We start from the raw sequence: 13,837 nt of genomic DNA, 5'->3' as shown, positions 1-13,837 counted from the left end.
CCTGCAGCGCGGGGGTCATACCGCAGTACTACTGCCCCCTGCAGCGCGGGGGTCATACAGTAGTACTACTGCCCCCTGCAGCGCGGGGGTCATACCGCAGTACTACTGCCCCCTGCAGCGCGGGGGTCATACAGTAGTACTACTGCCCCCTGCAGCGCGGGGGTCATACCGCAGTACTACTGCCCCCTGCAGCGCGGGGGTCATACCGCAGTACTACTGCCCCCTGCAGCGCGGGGGTCATACCGCAGTACTACTGCCCCCTGCAGCACGGGGGTCATAGAGCAGTACTACTGCCCCCTGCAGCGCGGGGGTCATACAGCAGTACTGACGCCCCCTGCAGCGCGGGGGTCATACAGCAGTACTACTGCCCCCTGCAGCGCGGGGGTCATACCGCAGTACTACTGCCCCCTGCAGCGCGGGGGTCATACCGCGGGGGTCATACCGCAGTACTACCGCATGTGGCGGTATCATGGATCTATTATCTCAGCTTTATTATACATTTGCTCTTCGACTTATTTCGCTTCGCTTATGTAAAAGACTATTAATACTTCATAACAATCAACACATTTGTTGCGTAGTTTTGGCAACGAAAACAAGAGAACTCCTCTAACCCCGCCCCCTGGACCCCGCCCCCCATGAACTCCAACAACCGTCTTAACGCTGTTGCTATGGAGATTGTTATGGTGTATTGAAATTGCAATTCTTCTTTCAATATGGATGATAGAGATGTTTTTATATTGCTGGGTATGAATATGTTAATGTTTATTCTTTTATATTGTCACAGAGGCAGTGGCAGTTTACTTGTTGCCATGTATATTTTGTATGTTGTATTCACATACAAAATATACATGGCACAAAACACAAATACCTGAGAATAGACTAGTGGCCAAGGAGAGAATGGAGCCTTGTGTAGACTTTTATTTCATGTTTTATTTTTATCAACAAAACAACAAATATAACTTATAACCGCAGTGGACTCTGGATTGTGTGGTGAAACTGGCCCTGTGGCGGGGGAGTGATGGTGGTTTGGGATGGTGGTGGGAAGGTGAGGTACACATGTATACATGTATATATATACATGCATACATACATATATACATATATAAACCTCATACGAGTTGGAGTCCGGTTTGCAAATGAGCTCTGACCTAGATGGCCTAGAGCAGGGCTATTCAACATGAGGCCCCGGGGCCAAATCAGGCCCTCCAAGCAATTTAATTCAGCCCATAACCCCCATCGTCATTAGTTAAATCTTAGTAACAGGTTTAATTCTGCGTTAGCACTAGTTTGGACCTAGTTTAGTCTTGGTTTAGTCCTTTATTCTTGCTTTATTTTGCAAAGCAATGTTAGTAAAGCATGTTGTATGTTATTTCTCTCAAAAACATAACCTCAGTTATTGAAACAGAGTTTGGGATATTTTGTAGCGGCGTGTTGTGCTCCGGCCCAGAGGCCTTGGCCCTCTGAAAAGGGCCCGAGCCTGGATGTTTGTCCCTATTAAATACACAAATAAACAAACTGGGGTCCCCAACCAACAACAGTAGCCAGTGCTCATGACATGACCTCTAATACCTGTACACACCCACAAAAACATCTGAACTAAATAGTATTTTGCGTTGAACTCTACAGTGCGTTATCAGAGGAGTTGTGCTGCGTTAGATCACAATAAGCTCGATCTCGTGCTTTCGCAGATGTTCATAATATTGCTCTTTGGTATTAAATGTCTCTGAACACACTTCGCACGACATCTCCAACTCAACTTCTACTTGAAAACTGTCCATCTCGACGGTGTAAACATTGTATAATTCTTGAGCATGTAAATGATCTGCTTTACCAGATTTGACACGCTCTAAATCCATCGACTGAACTTTACACGACTCAGCAGCTTCGTCACAGACATCGCAGCTGTATTTGAGTCTATTTTCTACATGTTTTGGCCTGTGCAATTCCTTCTTGCACCGCTCACATTGGAACGGGTTCTTTCCCGTGTGAGTGCGGGCGTGTGCTTTGAGATGACGTGCTCGGATGAATGATTTCTCACAATAGTCACATTTATAAGGCCTGGTGTTGCCATGAATAAACTGGTGCGTTTTCATTTCCCGGTTTCCAGTGAATGTCCTTTTACAGATTTCACAATTATAAGACTTCGTTGACGAGTGGAAAATCAGCCGATGACGCTGCAGAACACCTTCTTGGTGAAAGTATTTGCCACACTTGTCACATTGGTGCTGCGCTCTAGTTTCTCTTGTGTTGTCTTGTCTTGTGCAGAGTCTGGTAAAAGTCCTTCCACAGGATTTGGAGCGCTGCAGTTTTTTTCTATAGTGGGTGTCTTGGTGTTTGACACGATCTACTTGTGTAAAGTCCATTCCACAATGGTCACATTTGAATGTCAGTTTCATCCCACACTGCGGGTGGGTGCGCCGGTGCATCATGAGGCTGAGCGCTGTGGTGAAGGCCATCTTACAGCGCACACATGTGGACAGATTTGCTCCCGTGTGGCTGCGCCGGTGCATTTTGAGAACATACGGTCTCGTAAAGGACTTTTTACACTCGTCACAACTGTAGGGTCTGTTTTTGCAGCGAGAGCACTTATGATACTCGAGTGCGGATGACTGTGTGAAGGTTTTCTTACAAAACTGACAAACAAAAGGTCTGTCTTCTTTGTGAAAGTTACGCAGGTGATATTTGAGATGATGAGACTTTGAGAATGTTCTTCCACACTGGTCACACTTAAAACATAGCACAGTCTGAATGCGCTTGTGAGTAGTTGACAGAGTAAGTCTCTTACCACACTCCTCACAGCTCTGAGGGGTCTGGTTGGTTTTTGTGAGATCATTTGCTCTTGAACACGTCTTTCCACAGAACTGACAAGTACTGGGTATTATAAGTCTGTCTCTGCGACAAGCACACTTATGATATTTGAATTCAGACTGTTTGAAGGAGTTCTTACAGTACTTACAAGTGTATGAGTTTTTCTTGGTATCATGGACAAACTGGTGGAGTTTGAGATTTCCCATTCGAGTGAATTCCTTCCCACATTTGTCACATTTGTACGGCCGTTCTCCAGTGTGAATGCGCTTGTGTCTTCTAAGAAGAGTTGACAGAGCAAATCTTTTCCCACACTCCTCACAGCTGAAGGGCCTTTCACCCGTGTGGGAGCGAATGTGTATTTTGAGATCATATGCTCTTGCGTATATCTTTCCACAGTACTGACAACTGACAGGCTGGTCTTCACTATGAGAGCTGAACACGTTGTGCTTGACCCGTAGATGCTGCTTGAGAGTTCCTGACTGTGTGAAGGCTCGGTCACAGTGGTCACACGTGTACGGCCGCTCGCCTGTGTGAATCAGCTTGTATCGTCGCAAACTGCTGGACAGTCCGAACCTCTTATCACACTGGTCACATTTGAAGGGCTTTTCTCCGCTGTGAGTGAGCATGTGTTGTTTCAGGTTTGTGGATCGAGTGAAGGTCTTCTTGCAGATGCTGCATCTGAAACGCCGGTCTCTGGTGTGTTCAAGCTGACGTGGTGTCGGAGCAGAACCCTGTATAAAGGAGAACGCAATCTGAGCTGTAGATAATGTCTGTGAATGGAAAAGAGTCAAGTAAGTGACAGTTAAATCCTCAGCTCTTGAAGCTCAGTGGTCTGTAACCGCGGGAGGTCATACAGTTATTTCAGGTGGCATTTATTATCACTAACACTGTTTAATTGCAGCGATAAAGGAAGATTCTGACTCATTGTTGGCCTGAATTTATTTATTTTGGCCAATGTCGTGGAAATAAAACCAAACATGATGATCTTAAGTATAGAATTTGAGAAGTTAAAATTCCAATACTTGAATGGATCTTAACCTGACAACATGACAAAACACAGGCAAAGACCCACTACATTATTAATTCTTTTTTGTTTGACTAGTGTATATTTTTGTGCTCTAAAACATAAGTGGAAGTCTCGGCTTGACTGCAGGCGTTTGACTGCAGGGCCGATCGTCCTCCTGGAACAGCCGCGTTTCCTCTGTGCAATGGGCTCGTTCTCTGCTTTAACGATCCTGACATGCACCGATCGTTCCACCCGTTTCATTCAATAACACTGGGTAAAAACGTGCACAAACCTGGACTGTTGTGGTCACGGCCCAGAATAAACCTGGAGCGTTCTGGTCGATGACATCCATCTGCGCAACTGAGGATAGTCTCCCTCCAGAAGTCACGTCCTCCTCCAGGTCTCTCCTCTGTCCCGTGGATTCAATAGTCTGGGTCACACTGCCCCCTACAGCCGGCTGCCTCTCACTACACCTCAGAGTGCTGCAGGTGGAACTCCCGAGCTGCTGCTGGACGTTTGAAAAGGCCCTAACACTGGAATGACCACGATGGAACCTAAAGCAAGCCCGGATGATACGCCATATGTCATTTATTTATTTATTTATTGTTCATTTAATTTGTTTTGTTCATACATGTAAATTCCAAGGTGCATTTTAGACGAAAGATAAAACGCATCATTTGCATTTTTGGCTACTTCACAAATGTCATTATGAAACAAATTAATTCATGTCGGTCCAAGTATAGAAACTTAAGGGATTGGCAGACAGACTTATGTAAATTAAATTGGACATACTGGAGGACATTTATGTGTGTGACCCCTTATACCATAATAGTGTGATTTTAACAACGAAATAAGATGAGTCACGGTATGAAAAGCCTTTTGTAAATCAAGAAAAATGCCAACTGTGAAATGTTTTGCTAAAAATGTGTTGAGTCAGGTGGATTAATGCAACTGTTGTAGATCTAAACCCCATTTAAACCTCCCTCAGTCACCCACACGCTGAGGATCTTCACTGTGCAAATAAGCAAGAATTTAAAAGAAAACCATGGGTAAAACATTTATAACATTTATTATTTTGGAAGCAGGGAAGGATTTCAATTTGATCCAGATTCGTTTTCTCGAGTCTCGTGTTGTGAGAAAACAATATCACCTTCTTCTCCTGAGCGTTCACACTTCACTTTGATTGGTTGAATCCAGTTGTCATTCAGAGCACAACAGACCAATGGGTGAGTGGGCGGGACAAGAGTCTGTGTTTGAACAGAGGGCTGCATTAAAAATGGCAAATTACAATATGACTAAAATAGTGTATCGTCACAGGGATGAGATCATGATTAGTTTTTTATCCCCTTGTTGTTTAGTGCTTGGATGTGAGACCACTGGGAACACCAGGTGCCAGAGTGGGGGGGGCCAGCGGGGGCCCATGGTGAAAATGGACTTTGGCTTTTGTGTCGTCCCGTTTATATATACAACTGAGAGACCTAACGTCAAATGTAGTGATTATACAGCTTTTTAATCAGTGTTGTAAGGCTATTTACACATTTACTGTAGTTTAGCAAAATTCTCTAGTTTTTGTGTGTTTCTTTCCATGTTAGACCACAACGAGCTCAATCTCGTGGTTCTGCAGATGTTCATAATATTGGTCTTTGGTAGTGAATGTCTCTGAACACACTTCACATGAGATCTCAAGTTCATCGACGTGAAAACTATCCACCTCTACAGCATAGACTTCCTCCATTTCCTGAGCAGGTACATTATCTACAGACTGATTACACATTTCTACCGCTGTCGAATTACCTTCTTCAACATGTATCATTTTATGTTCTTGTAACTTTTCGTCGGTGATAAAACTCCTCTCGCACTTCTCACAAGCGTACGACCCAGAGTGCACCAGGTGGTGAGTTCGTAGAGTAGACGGGTCGTCGAAAACCTTCCCACACTGGTCACACGGGTACGTTGATTGCCCCAGGTGACTCCGCATGTGTCTTTTGAGATTACTGAGATTACTGGAAAATCTCGATCCACATCGCTCACATTTACCAAACTTTGGCCCCGGGTGTGAGCGCAGGTGTTCTTTGAGCTCATGGCAAAGGTCAAAGGTGCTTTTGCAGTAGCCACAACCAAATAACTTCTCCCCACTGTGGCTCCTCCGATGCGCTCTCAGAGATTTGGCACGTGGGAACTTCATGCCACAAACATCGCAGCTGTATCTGTATCCTTTTTCCATGTGGACGTCCACGTGCCGTTTAAGATCAAAAGCTCTGGTGAATTTTCTCTCACACTGGTCACAATTGAACGGTTTGTACCCGATATGAGTGTGGACGTGTTCATTGAGTCGATTTCGCCGTGCAAATGATTTTCCGCAATACTCACAGTTATACGGCCTACTATGAATGCGCTGGTGTGTTTTCAGCGCAGCGTCACTAGTACATGCTTTTCCACAGGTATCACAACCATAAGTATTCTTCAATTCCTCAACGCTTTCTTGTGAGAAGGACTCGTGCTGCCCTCTAGCGGCAGAGCATTTGTGATTAGCGAGGTTGTGCGGTCTCACAAAAGCCATTCCACACAATTCACAGCGAAATATTTTTTCCTTACAGTGGGTGTCCTGGTGTTTTTTTAAATCATCTGCTTGTGTAAACTCCATCCCACACTGGTCACATTTAAACCCTTTCTTGTGAAGCTGCTGGTGTCGTACATAAGCGCTGCAAAGTGTGAATTCCATCCCACACTGCTCACATCTGTATTGCACCTTTGCATTGTGGATATGTCTGTGTAGTTTCAGGTCATATTCTCTTATAAAGGCCTTGTTACAGTTCTCACATTTGTGTGGCTTTTCTCCCGTGTGGATGCGCTTGTGCATCTCGAGATTATATGGTCTTGTGAATGACTTTTTACATTTGTCACAACTGTGCAGTCTGCCTTCACTGCGGGAGCACTTGTGTCGTTCGAGCGCCGATACTTGTGTGAAGGTTTTTTTACAGGACTGACAGACAAAATGACGGTCTTCTTTGTGATAGATACGCAGGTGCTGTCTGAGGTGACTTGATTGTATAAATGTTTTACCACATTGGTCGCATTTGAAAGGCCGCTCTCCTGTGTGAATGCGCTTGTGTCGTAGGAGAGTAGATGACAGAGAAAAACATGCACCACACACCTCACAACTGTGCGGCCTTTCGCCCGTGTGGGTGCGAATGTGCATTTTGAGAATATATGGTCTCTTAAATGACTTCCTACAGTACTGACAACTATAGGATTTGTCTGTGTTGAATGAGCTTTCCCCACTGTCACGGACGCACTGGTGTTCTTTGAGATGGTCTAATTGTGAGAATCCTCTCCCACATTGTTCACATTTGTAAAGACGTTCTCGAGTGTGAATGAGCTTGTGTCTTTGAAGAGAATTAGAGAGTGCAAATCTCTTCCCACACACCTCGCAACTGTAGGGCCTTTGTCCCGTGTGAATCCACTCGTGCACTTTGATAGAAGCCAGTCGTGAGCATGTCTTTCCACAGTACTGACAAACGAAACTTCTGCCTTCGACCAAAGAACACTGATGATCTTCCAGGTCAGATGATTGGTCAAACGTTCTCTTGCAGTATTTACACCGGTGTAGTCGCTCTCCACCTGTCTCGTTGTCGTGGATGCTCCTGTGTTTTTTTAAAAGGGCAAATTGTTTGAATCCCTGTCCACACTGGTCACATTCGAACGGCTGCTCCCCCGTCTGAATGCGCACGTGTGTTAGAAGGTTTGCAGATCTTGAAAATCTCCTGTCGCAGTCCTCACAGCTGTACGGCTCCTCTTCCACCGCCCGGGCGCACTCGTGGTTCCTCTGATGTTTCGTGAGAGAATTTGCGCGTGGAAATTTCATACCGCAAAAATCGCAGCTGTATCCCTTTTCCAGGTGCGTGCCCGTGTGGCGTTTAAGATCAAAAGCTCGGGCAAATGTCCTCTCACACTGGTCGCACTCGAACGGTTTAAAGCCGGTGTGAGTGTAGACGTGTTCTCTAAGTTGACTTCGCCGCGCAAATGATTTCTCACACTGGTCGCAGTGATACAGCTTTTGTCGGACCAGCGTCCTCCTCATCTCACGCTGCTCACACTGGTAGGGCTTCTCGCCGGCGTACGCGCGTGCATGGACTTTGAGCTGGGCGGAGCGAGTGAAGGTCTTTTGGCAGAGGTTGCAGCTGAAAGGCCGCTCCCTGGTGTGTATGAGGAGAGACGAGGTTTGGGTGAGCGTTTTCTCTCGCTCCTGTGACATGATCAGCGCTGCGTCTGTGAACAAAGAAGAATAGAACAGACCAGAAGTCGTCATGGACCAGCAGCAGAGGCCAGAGATATAAAGACATGTTGAAACTGTTATTTTGAGGACGTGTAAAATTGTATTATTATTATTCTATCTTTTCTACAACAGGCACTTGGGTCTGGGTCCAGTTGCCTTAAACGTGCAGATCTCACTGTTCCATTCATTCTTTATGGAGAATGAGCCCGTTTGCACTAAAATAAATTAATATTTAAAGGTCATGCAGTTGACAGAGGGTTAAATAACTGACCTGTATTCAAAACATTAAACTTTATTTGTATAGAATATTTTTTAAATGTGCAAGTGCTTAAGTGTCATGAACAAGATAAAAGAGACAACAAACTACACAATTTCCATAATGAAAGGTGCTGATGTTTCAGCTTAAACCTATCGATCTGCACGTTTAAATTATTATTATTATTATTATTGCAAAAATGCCTTTGAAAAACACTAGTTCTGACAGAGAACTTCACAGATCTGACCTGTAACTTGGCCTGAAGCCTTTATTGTTGTTTTCTCTGGATTTGTAATGTGTTTTCATTTGGTCTGTTCTTTTTGCACAGGAAAGAGGAACTTTAATAAATAGAGCAATTTCCTAATTTTTTTCCTTTCTTTTTTATCATTGATATTATTGATGACTAATACAAGCCCAACAATCATCAATTAAATGTAACAAGATAAATATCTCGTAATTACGAGATTATTTTGTAGGTGACTACAACGAGCTTCCATAACAATCTTCAGGACACAGACAAATAAAGAGTCTAATATTTACTGTTGCCTGGTTACCGTGATCCTAGAGCTTATTCCACGGTCTTAAACCGTTACACATTTAATGATGAAATACTATGTAATATATCGACCAGAGTGATCTAATGCACAGTTATTAATGAAAGCTGTGTGGACACAGAGTTAGAGTTTATGAGTTATGTAGTGTGGCCTGAGCCGACACTGAAGGCGCGACATTCAATCGTGCGCGTTACTGCTTCATAAATCCTCCGTGACGCGTGTCTGTCGTGTGTGCGTGTGTCTGTGCGTGTGTGCGTGTGTCTGTGCGTGTGTCTGTCGTGTGTGCGTGTGTCTGTGCGTGTGTCTGTGCGTGTGTCTGTGCGTGTGTCTGTGCGTGTGTCTGTGCGTGTGTCTGTGCGTGTGTCTGTGCGTGTGTGCGTGTGTCTGTGCGTGTGTCTGACGTGTCTGTGTGTGCGTGTGTCTGTGCGTGTGTGCGTGTGTCTGCCATATGTCGGTCATGTGTGCGTGTGTCATGGGTGTGTCGGTGCGTGTGTCGGTCATGTGTGTGTCGGTGCGTGTGTCGGTGCGTGTGTCGGTCTTGCTTGTGTCGGTGCGGTGGTCGGTGCGTGTGTCGGTCATGTGTGCGTGTGTCGGTGATGTGTGTGTCGGTAATGCATGTGTCGGTGCGTGTGTCATGCGTGTGTCGGTGCGTGTGTCATGCTTGTGTCGGTGCGGTGGTCGGTGCGTGTGTCGGTCATGTGTGCGTGTGTCGGTGATGTGTGTGTCGGTCATGCGTGTGTCGGTGCGCGTGTCATGCGTGTATCGGTGCGTGTGTCATGCGTGTGTCGGTGCGTGTGTCACGCGTGTGTCATGCGTGTATCGTGCGTGTGTCATGCGTGTATCGGTGCGTGTGTCATGCGTGTGTCGGTGCGTGTGTCGGTGCGTGTGTCGGTGCGTGTGTCATGCTTGTGTCGGTGCGGTGGTCGGTGCGTGTGTCGGTGATGTGTGTGTCGGTCATGCGTGTGTCGGTGCGTGTGTCATGCGTGTATCGGTGCGTGTGTCATGCGTGTGTCGGTGCGTGTGTCACGCGTGTGTCATGCGTGTATCGGTGCGTGTGTCATGCGTGTGTTGGTGCGTGTGTCATGCGTGTATCGGTGCGTGTGTCATGCGTGTATCGGTGCGTGTGTCATGCGTGTGTTGGTGCGTGTGTCATGCGTGTATCGGTGCGTGTGTCATGCGTGTGTCGGTGCGTGTGTCACGCGTGTATCGGTGCGTGTGTCGGTGCGTGTGTCACGCGTGTGTCACGCGTGTATTGGTGCGTGTGTCATGCGTGTGTTGGTGCGTGTGTCGGTGCGTGTGTCATGCGTGTGTTGGTGCGTGTGTCTGTGCGTGTGTCTGTCGTGTGTGCGTGTGTCTGTGCGTGTGTCTGTCGTGTGTGCGTGTGTCTGTGCGTGTGTCTGTGCGTGTGTCTGTGCGTGTGTGCGTGTGTCTGTGCGTGTGTCTGACGTGTGTGCGTGTCTGTGTGTGCGTGTGTCTGTGCGTGTGTGCGTGTGTCTGCCATATGTCGGTCATGTGTGCGTGTGTCATGCGTGTGTCGGTGCGTGTGTCGGTCATGTGTGTGTCGGTGCGTGTGTCGGTGCGTGTGTCGGTCATGCTTGTGTCGGTGCGGTGGTCGGTGCGTGTGTCGGTGCGTGTGTCGGTCATGTGTGCGTGTGTCGGTGATGTGTGTGTCGGTCATGCGTGTGTCGGTGCGTGTGTCATGCGTGTATCGGTGCGTGTGTCATGCGTGTGTCGGTGCGTGTGTCACGCGTGTGTCATGCGTGTATCGGTGCGTGTGTCATGCGTGTATCGGTGCGTGTATCGGTGCGTGTGTCGGTGCGTGTGTCGGTGCGTGTGTCGGTGCGTGTGTCGGTGCGTGTGTCGGTGCGTGTGTCATGCTTGTGTCGGTGCGGTGGTCGGTGCGTGTGTCGGTGATGTGTGTGTCGGTCATGCGTGTGTCATGCGTGTATCGGTGCGTGTGTCATGCGTGTATCGGTGCGTGTGTCATGCGTGTGTTGGTGCGTGTGTCATGCGTGTATCGGTGCGTGTGTCATGCGTGTGTCGGTGCGTGTATCACGCGTGTATCGGTGCGTGTGTCATGCGTGTGTCGGTGCGTGTGTCATGCGTGTATCGGTGCGTGTGTCATGCGTGTGTCGGTGCGTGTGTCACGCGTGTGTCATGCGTGTATCGGTGCGTGTGTCATGCGTGTGTTGGTGCGTGTGTCATGCGTGTGTTGGTGCGTGTGTCATGGGTGTATCGGTGCGTGTGTCATGCGTGTGTCGGTGCGTGTGTCATGCATGTATCGGTGCGTGTGTCATGCGTGTATCGGTGCGTGTCATGCGTGTGTCGGTGCGTGTGTCTGTGCGTGTGTGCGTGTGTCTGTGCGTGTGTCTGACGTGTGTGCGTGTCTGTGTGTGCGTGTGTCTGTGCGTGTCTGTGCGTGTGTGCGTGTGTCTGCCATATGTCGGTCATGTGTGCGTGTGTCATGCGTGTGTCGGTGCGTGTGTCGGTCATGTGTGTGTCGGTGCGTGTGTCGGTGCGTGTGTCGGTCTTGCTTGTGTCGGTGCGGTGGTCGGTGCGTGTGTCGGTCATGTGTGCGTGTGTCGGTGATGTGTGTGTCGGTAATGCATGTGTCGGTGCGTGTGTCATGCGTGTGTCGGTGCGTGTGTCATGCTTGTGTCGGTGCGGTGGTCGGTGCGTGTGTCGGTCATGTGTGCGTGTGTCGGTGATGTGTGTGTCGGTCATGCGTGTGTCGGTGTGCGTGTCATGCGTGTATCGGTGCGTGTGTCATGCGTGTGTCGGTGCGTGTGTCACGCGTGTGTCATGCGTGTATCGTGCGTGTGTCATGCGTGTATTGGTGCGTGTGTCATGCGTGTGTCGGTGCGTGTGTCGGTGCGTGTGTCGGTGCGTGTGTCATGCTTGTGTCGGTGTGGTGGTCGGTGCGTGTGTCGGTGATGTGTGTGTCGGTCATGCGTGTGTCGGTGCGTGTGTCATGCGTGTATCGGTGCGTGTGTCATGCGTGTGTCGGTGCGTGTGTCACGCGTGTGTCATGCGTGTATCGGTGCGTGTGTCATGCGTGTGTCGGTGCGTGTGTCACGCGTGTGTCATGCGTGTATCGGTGCGTGTGTCATGCGTGTGTTGGTGCGTGTGTCATGCGTGTATCGGTGCGTGTGTCATGCGTGTATCGGTGCGTGTGTCATGCGTGTGTTGGTGCGTGTGTCATGCGTGTATCGGTGCGTGTGTCATGCGTGTGTCGGTGCGTGTGTCACGCGTGTATCGGTGCGTGTGTCGGTGCGTGTGTCACGCGTGTGTCATGCGTGTATTGGTGCGTGTGTCATGCGTGTGTTGGTGCATGTGTCATGCGTGTGTTGGTGCGTGTGTTGGTGCGTGTATCGGTGCGTGTTTCACGCGTGTGTCATGCGTGTGTCGGTGCGTGTGTCATGCGTGTGTTGGTGCGTGTGTCATTCGTGTGTCTGTGCGTGTGTCTGTGCGTGTGTCTGTCGTGTGTGCGTGTGTCTGTGCGTGTGTCTGTCGTATGTGCGTGTGTCTGTGCGTGTGTCTGTGCGTGTGTCTGTGCGTGTGTGCGTGTGTCTGTGCGTGTGTCTGACGTGTGTGCGTGTCTGTGTGTGCGTGTGTCTGTGCGTGTGTGCGTGTGTCTGCCATATGTCGGTCATGTGTGCGTGTGTCATGCATGTGTCGGTGCGTGTGTCGGTCATGTGTGTGTCGGTGCGTGTGTCGGTGCGTGTGTCGGTCATGCTTGTGTCGGTGCGGTGGTCGGTGCGTGTGTCGGTGCATGTGTCGGTCATGTGTGCGTGTGTCGGTGATGTGTGTGTCGGTCATGCGTGTGTCGGTGCGTGTGTCATGCGTGTATCGGTGCGTGTGTCATGCGTGTGTCGGTGCGTGTGTCACGCGTGTGTCATGCGTGTATCGGTGCGTGTGTCATGCGTGTATCGGTGCGTGTATCGGTGCGTGTGTCGGTGCGTGTGTCGGTGCGTGTGTCGGTGCGTGTGTCGGTGCGTGTGTCGGTGCGTGTGTCGGTGATGTGTGTGTCGGTCATGCGTGTGTCATGCGTGTATCGGTGCGTGTGTCATGCGTGTATCGGTGCGTGTGTCATGCGTGTGTTGGTGCGTGTGTCATGCGTGTATCGGTGCGTGTGTCATGCGTGTGTCGGTGCGTGTATCACGCGTGTATCGGTGCGTGTGTCATGCGTGTGTCGGTGCGTGTGTCATGCGTGTATCGGTGCGTGTGTCATGCGTGTGTCGGTGCGTGTGTCACGCGTGTGTCATGCGTGTATCGGTGCGTGTGTCATGCGTGTGTTGGTGCGTGTGTCATGCGTGTGTTGGTGCGTGTGTCATGCGTGTATCGGTGCGTGTGTCATGCGTGTGTCGGTGCGTGTGTCATGCATGTATCGGTGCGTGTGTCATGCGTGTATCGGTGCGTGTCATGCGTGTGTCGGTGCGTGTGTCATGCGTGTATCGGTGCGTGTGTCATGCGTGTATCGGTGCGTGTGTCATGCGTGTATTGGTGCGTGTGTCATGCGTGTCGGTGCGTGTGTCATGCGTGTATCAGTGCGTGTGTCATGCGTGTGTTGGTGCGTGTGTCACGCGTGTGTCATGCGTGTATCGGTGCGTGTGTCATGCGTGTGTCGTGCGTGTGTCATGCGTGTGTCGGTGCGTGTGTCGGTGCGTGTGTCATGCGTGTATCGGTGCGTGTGTCATGCGTGTGTCGGTGCGTGTGTCATGCGTGTGTCGGTGCGTGTGTCATGCGTGTATCGGTGCGTGTGTCATGCGTGTATCGGTGCGTGTGTCATGCGTGTATCGGTGCGTGTGTCATGCGTGTATCGGTGCGTGTGTCATGCGTGTATCGGTGCGTGTGTCATGTGTGTGTCATGCGTGTATCGGTGCGTGTGTCATGCGTGTATCGGTGCGTGTGTCATGCATGTGTCGGTGCGTGTGTCA

General features: G+C 49.3%; 1 protein-coding gene across 1 annotated transcript; it reads right to left on the bottom strand.

Moving 5' to 3' along the window:
* Nucleotides 1-1,652: 1,652 nt before the first annotated feature.
* LOC140355762 (uncharacterized) lies at nucleotides 1,653-8,069 on the bottom strand. The gene is made up of 3 exons (XM_072440415.1): nucleotides 5,404-8,069; nucleotides 4,107-4,347; nucleotides 1,653-3,578 (listed from the first exon to the last, which is right to left on the bottom strand). The coding sequence occupies exons 1-3, from the start codon at nucleotides 8,067-8,069 to the stop codon at nucleotides 1,653-1,655; spliced, it is 4,833 nt and encodes a 1,610-aa protein (XP_072296516.1).
* Nucleotides 8,070-13,837: the final 5,768 nt, after the last annotated feature.

The sequence above is a fragment of the Eucyclogobius newberryi genome, unplaced genomic scaffold (assembly GCF_026437365.1).
Source record: "Eucyclogobius newberryi isolate DKJ021-1_F unplaced genomic scaffold, fEucNew1.0.hap1 SCAF_12, whole genome shotgun sequence".
Taxonomy (NCBI): Eukaryota; Metazoa; Chordata; class Actinopteri; order Gobiiformes; family Gobiidae; genus Eucyclogobius; species Eucyclogobius newberryi.
Note: the sequence above shows the minus strand (reverse complement) of the source record. Positions and strands in the feature narration are given on the sequence as shown.

What these genes read in the sequence shown, in the direction of transcription:
- LOC140355762 (XM_072440415.1), bottom strand. Translation starts at nt 8,069, where the DNA reads ATGTCACAGGAGCGAGAGAAAACGCTCACCCAAACCTCGTCTCTCCTC. An exon ending in ATTGAGCTCGTTGTGGTCTA is followed by an intron (nt 4,348 to 5,403) that starts ACATGGAAAGAA and finishes TGGTCATTCCAG; the next exon opens with TGTTAGGGCCTTTTCAAACG. An exon ending in CCGTGACCACAACAGTCCAG is followed by an intron (nt 3,579 to 4,106) that starts GTTTGTGCACGT and finishes TTCCATTCACAG; the next exon opens with ACATTATCTACAGCTCAGAT.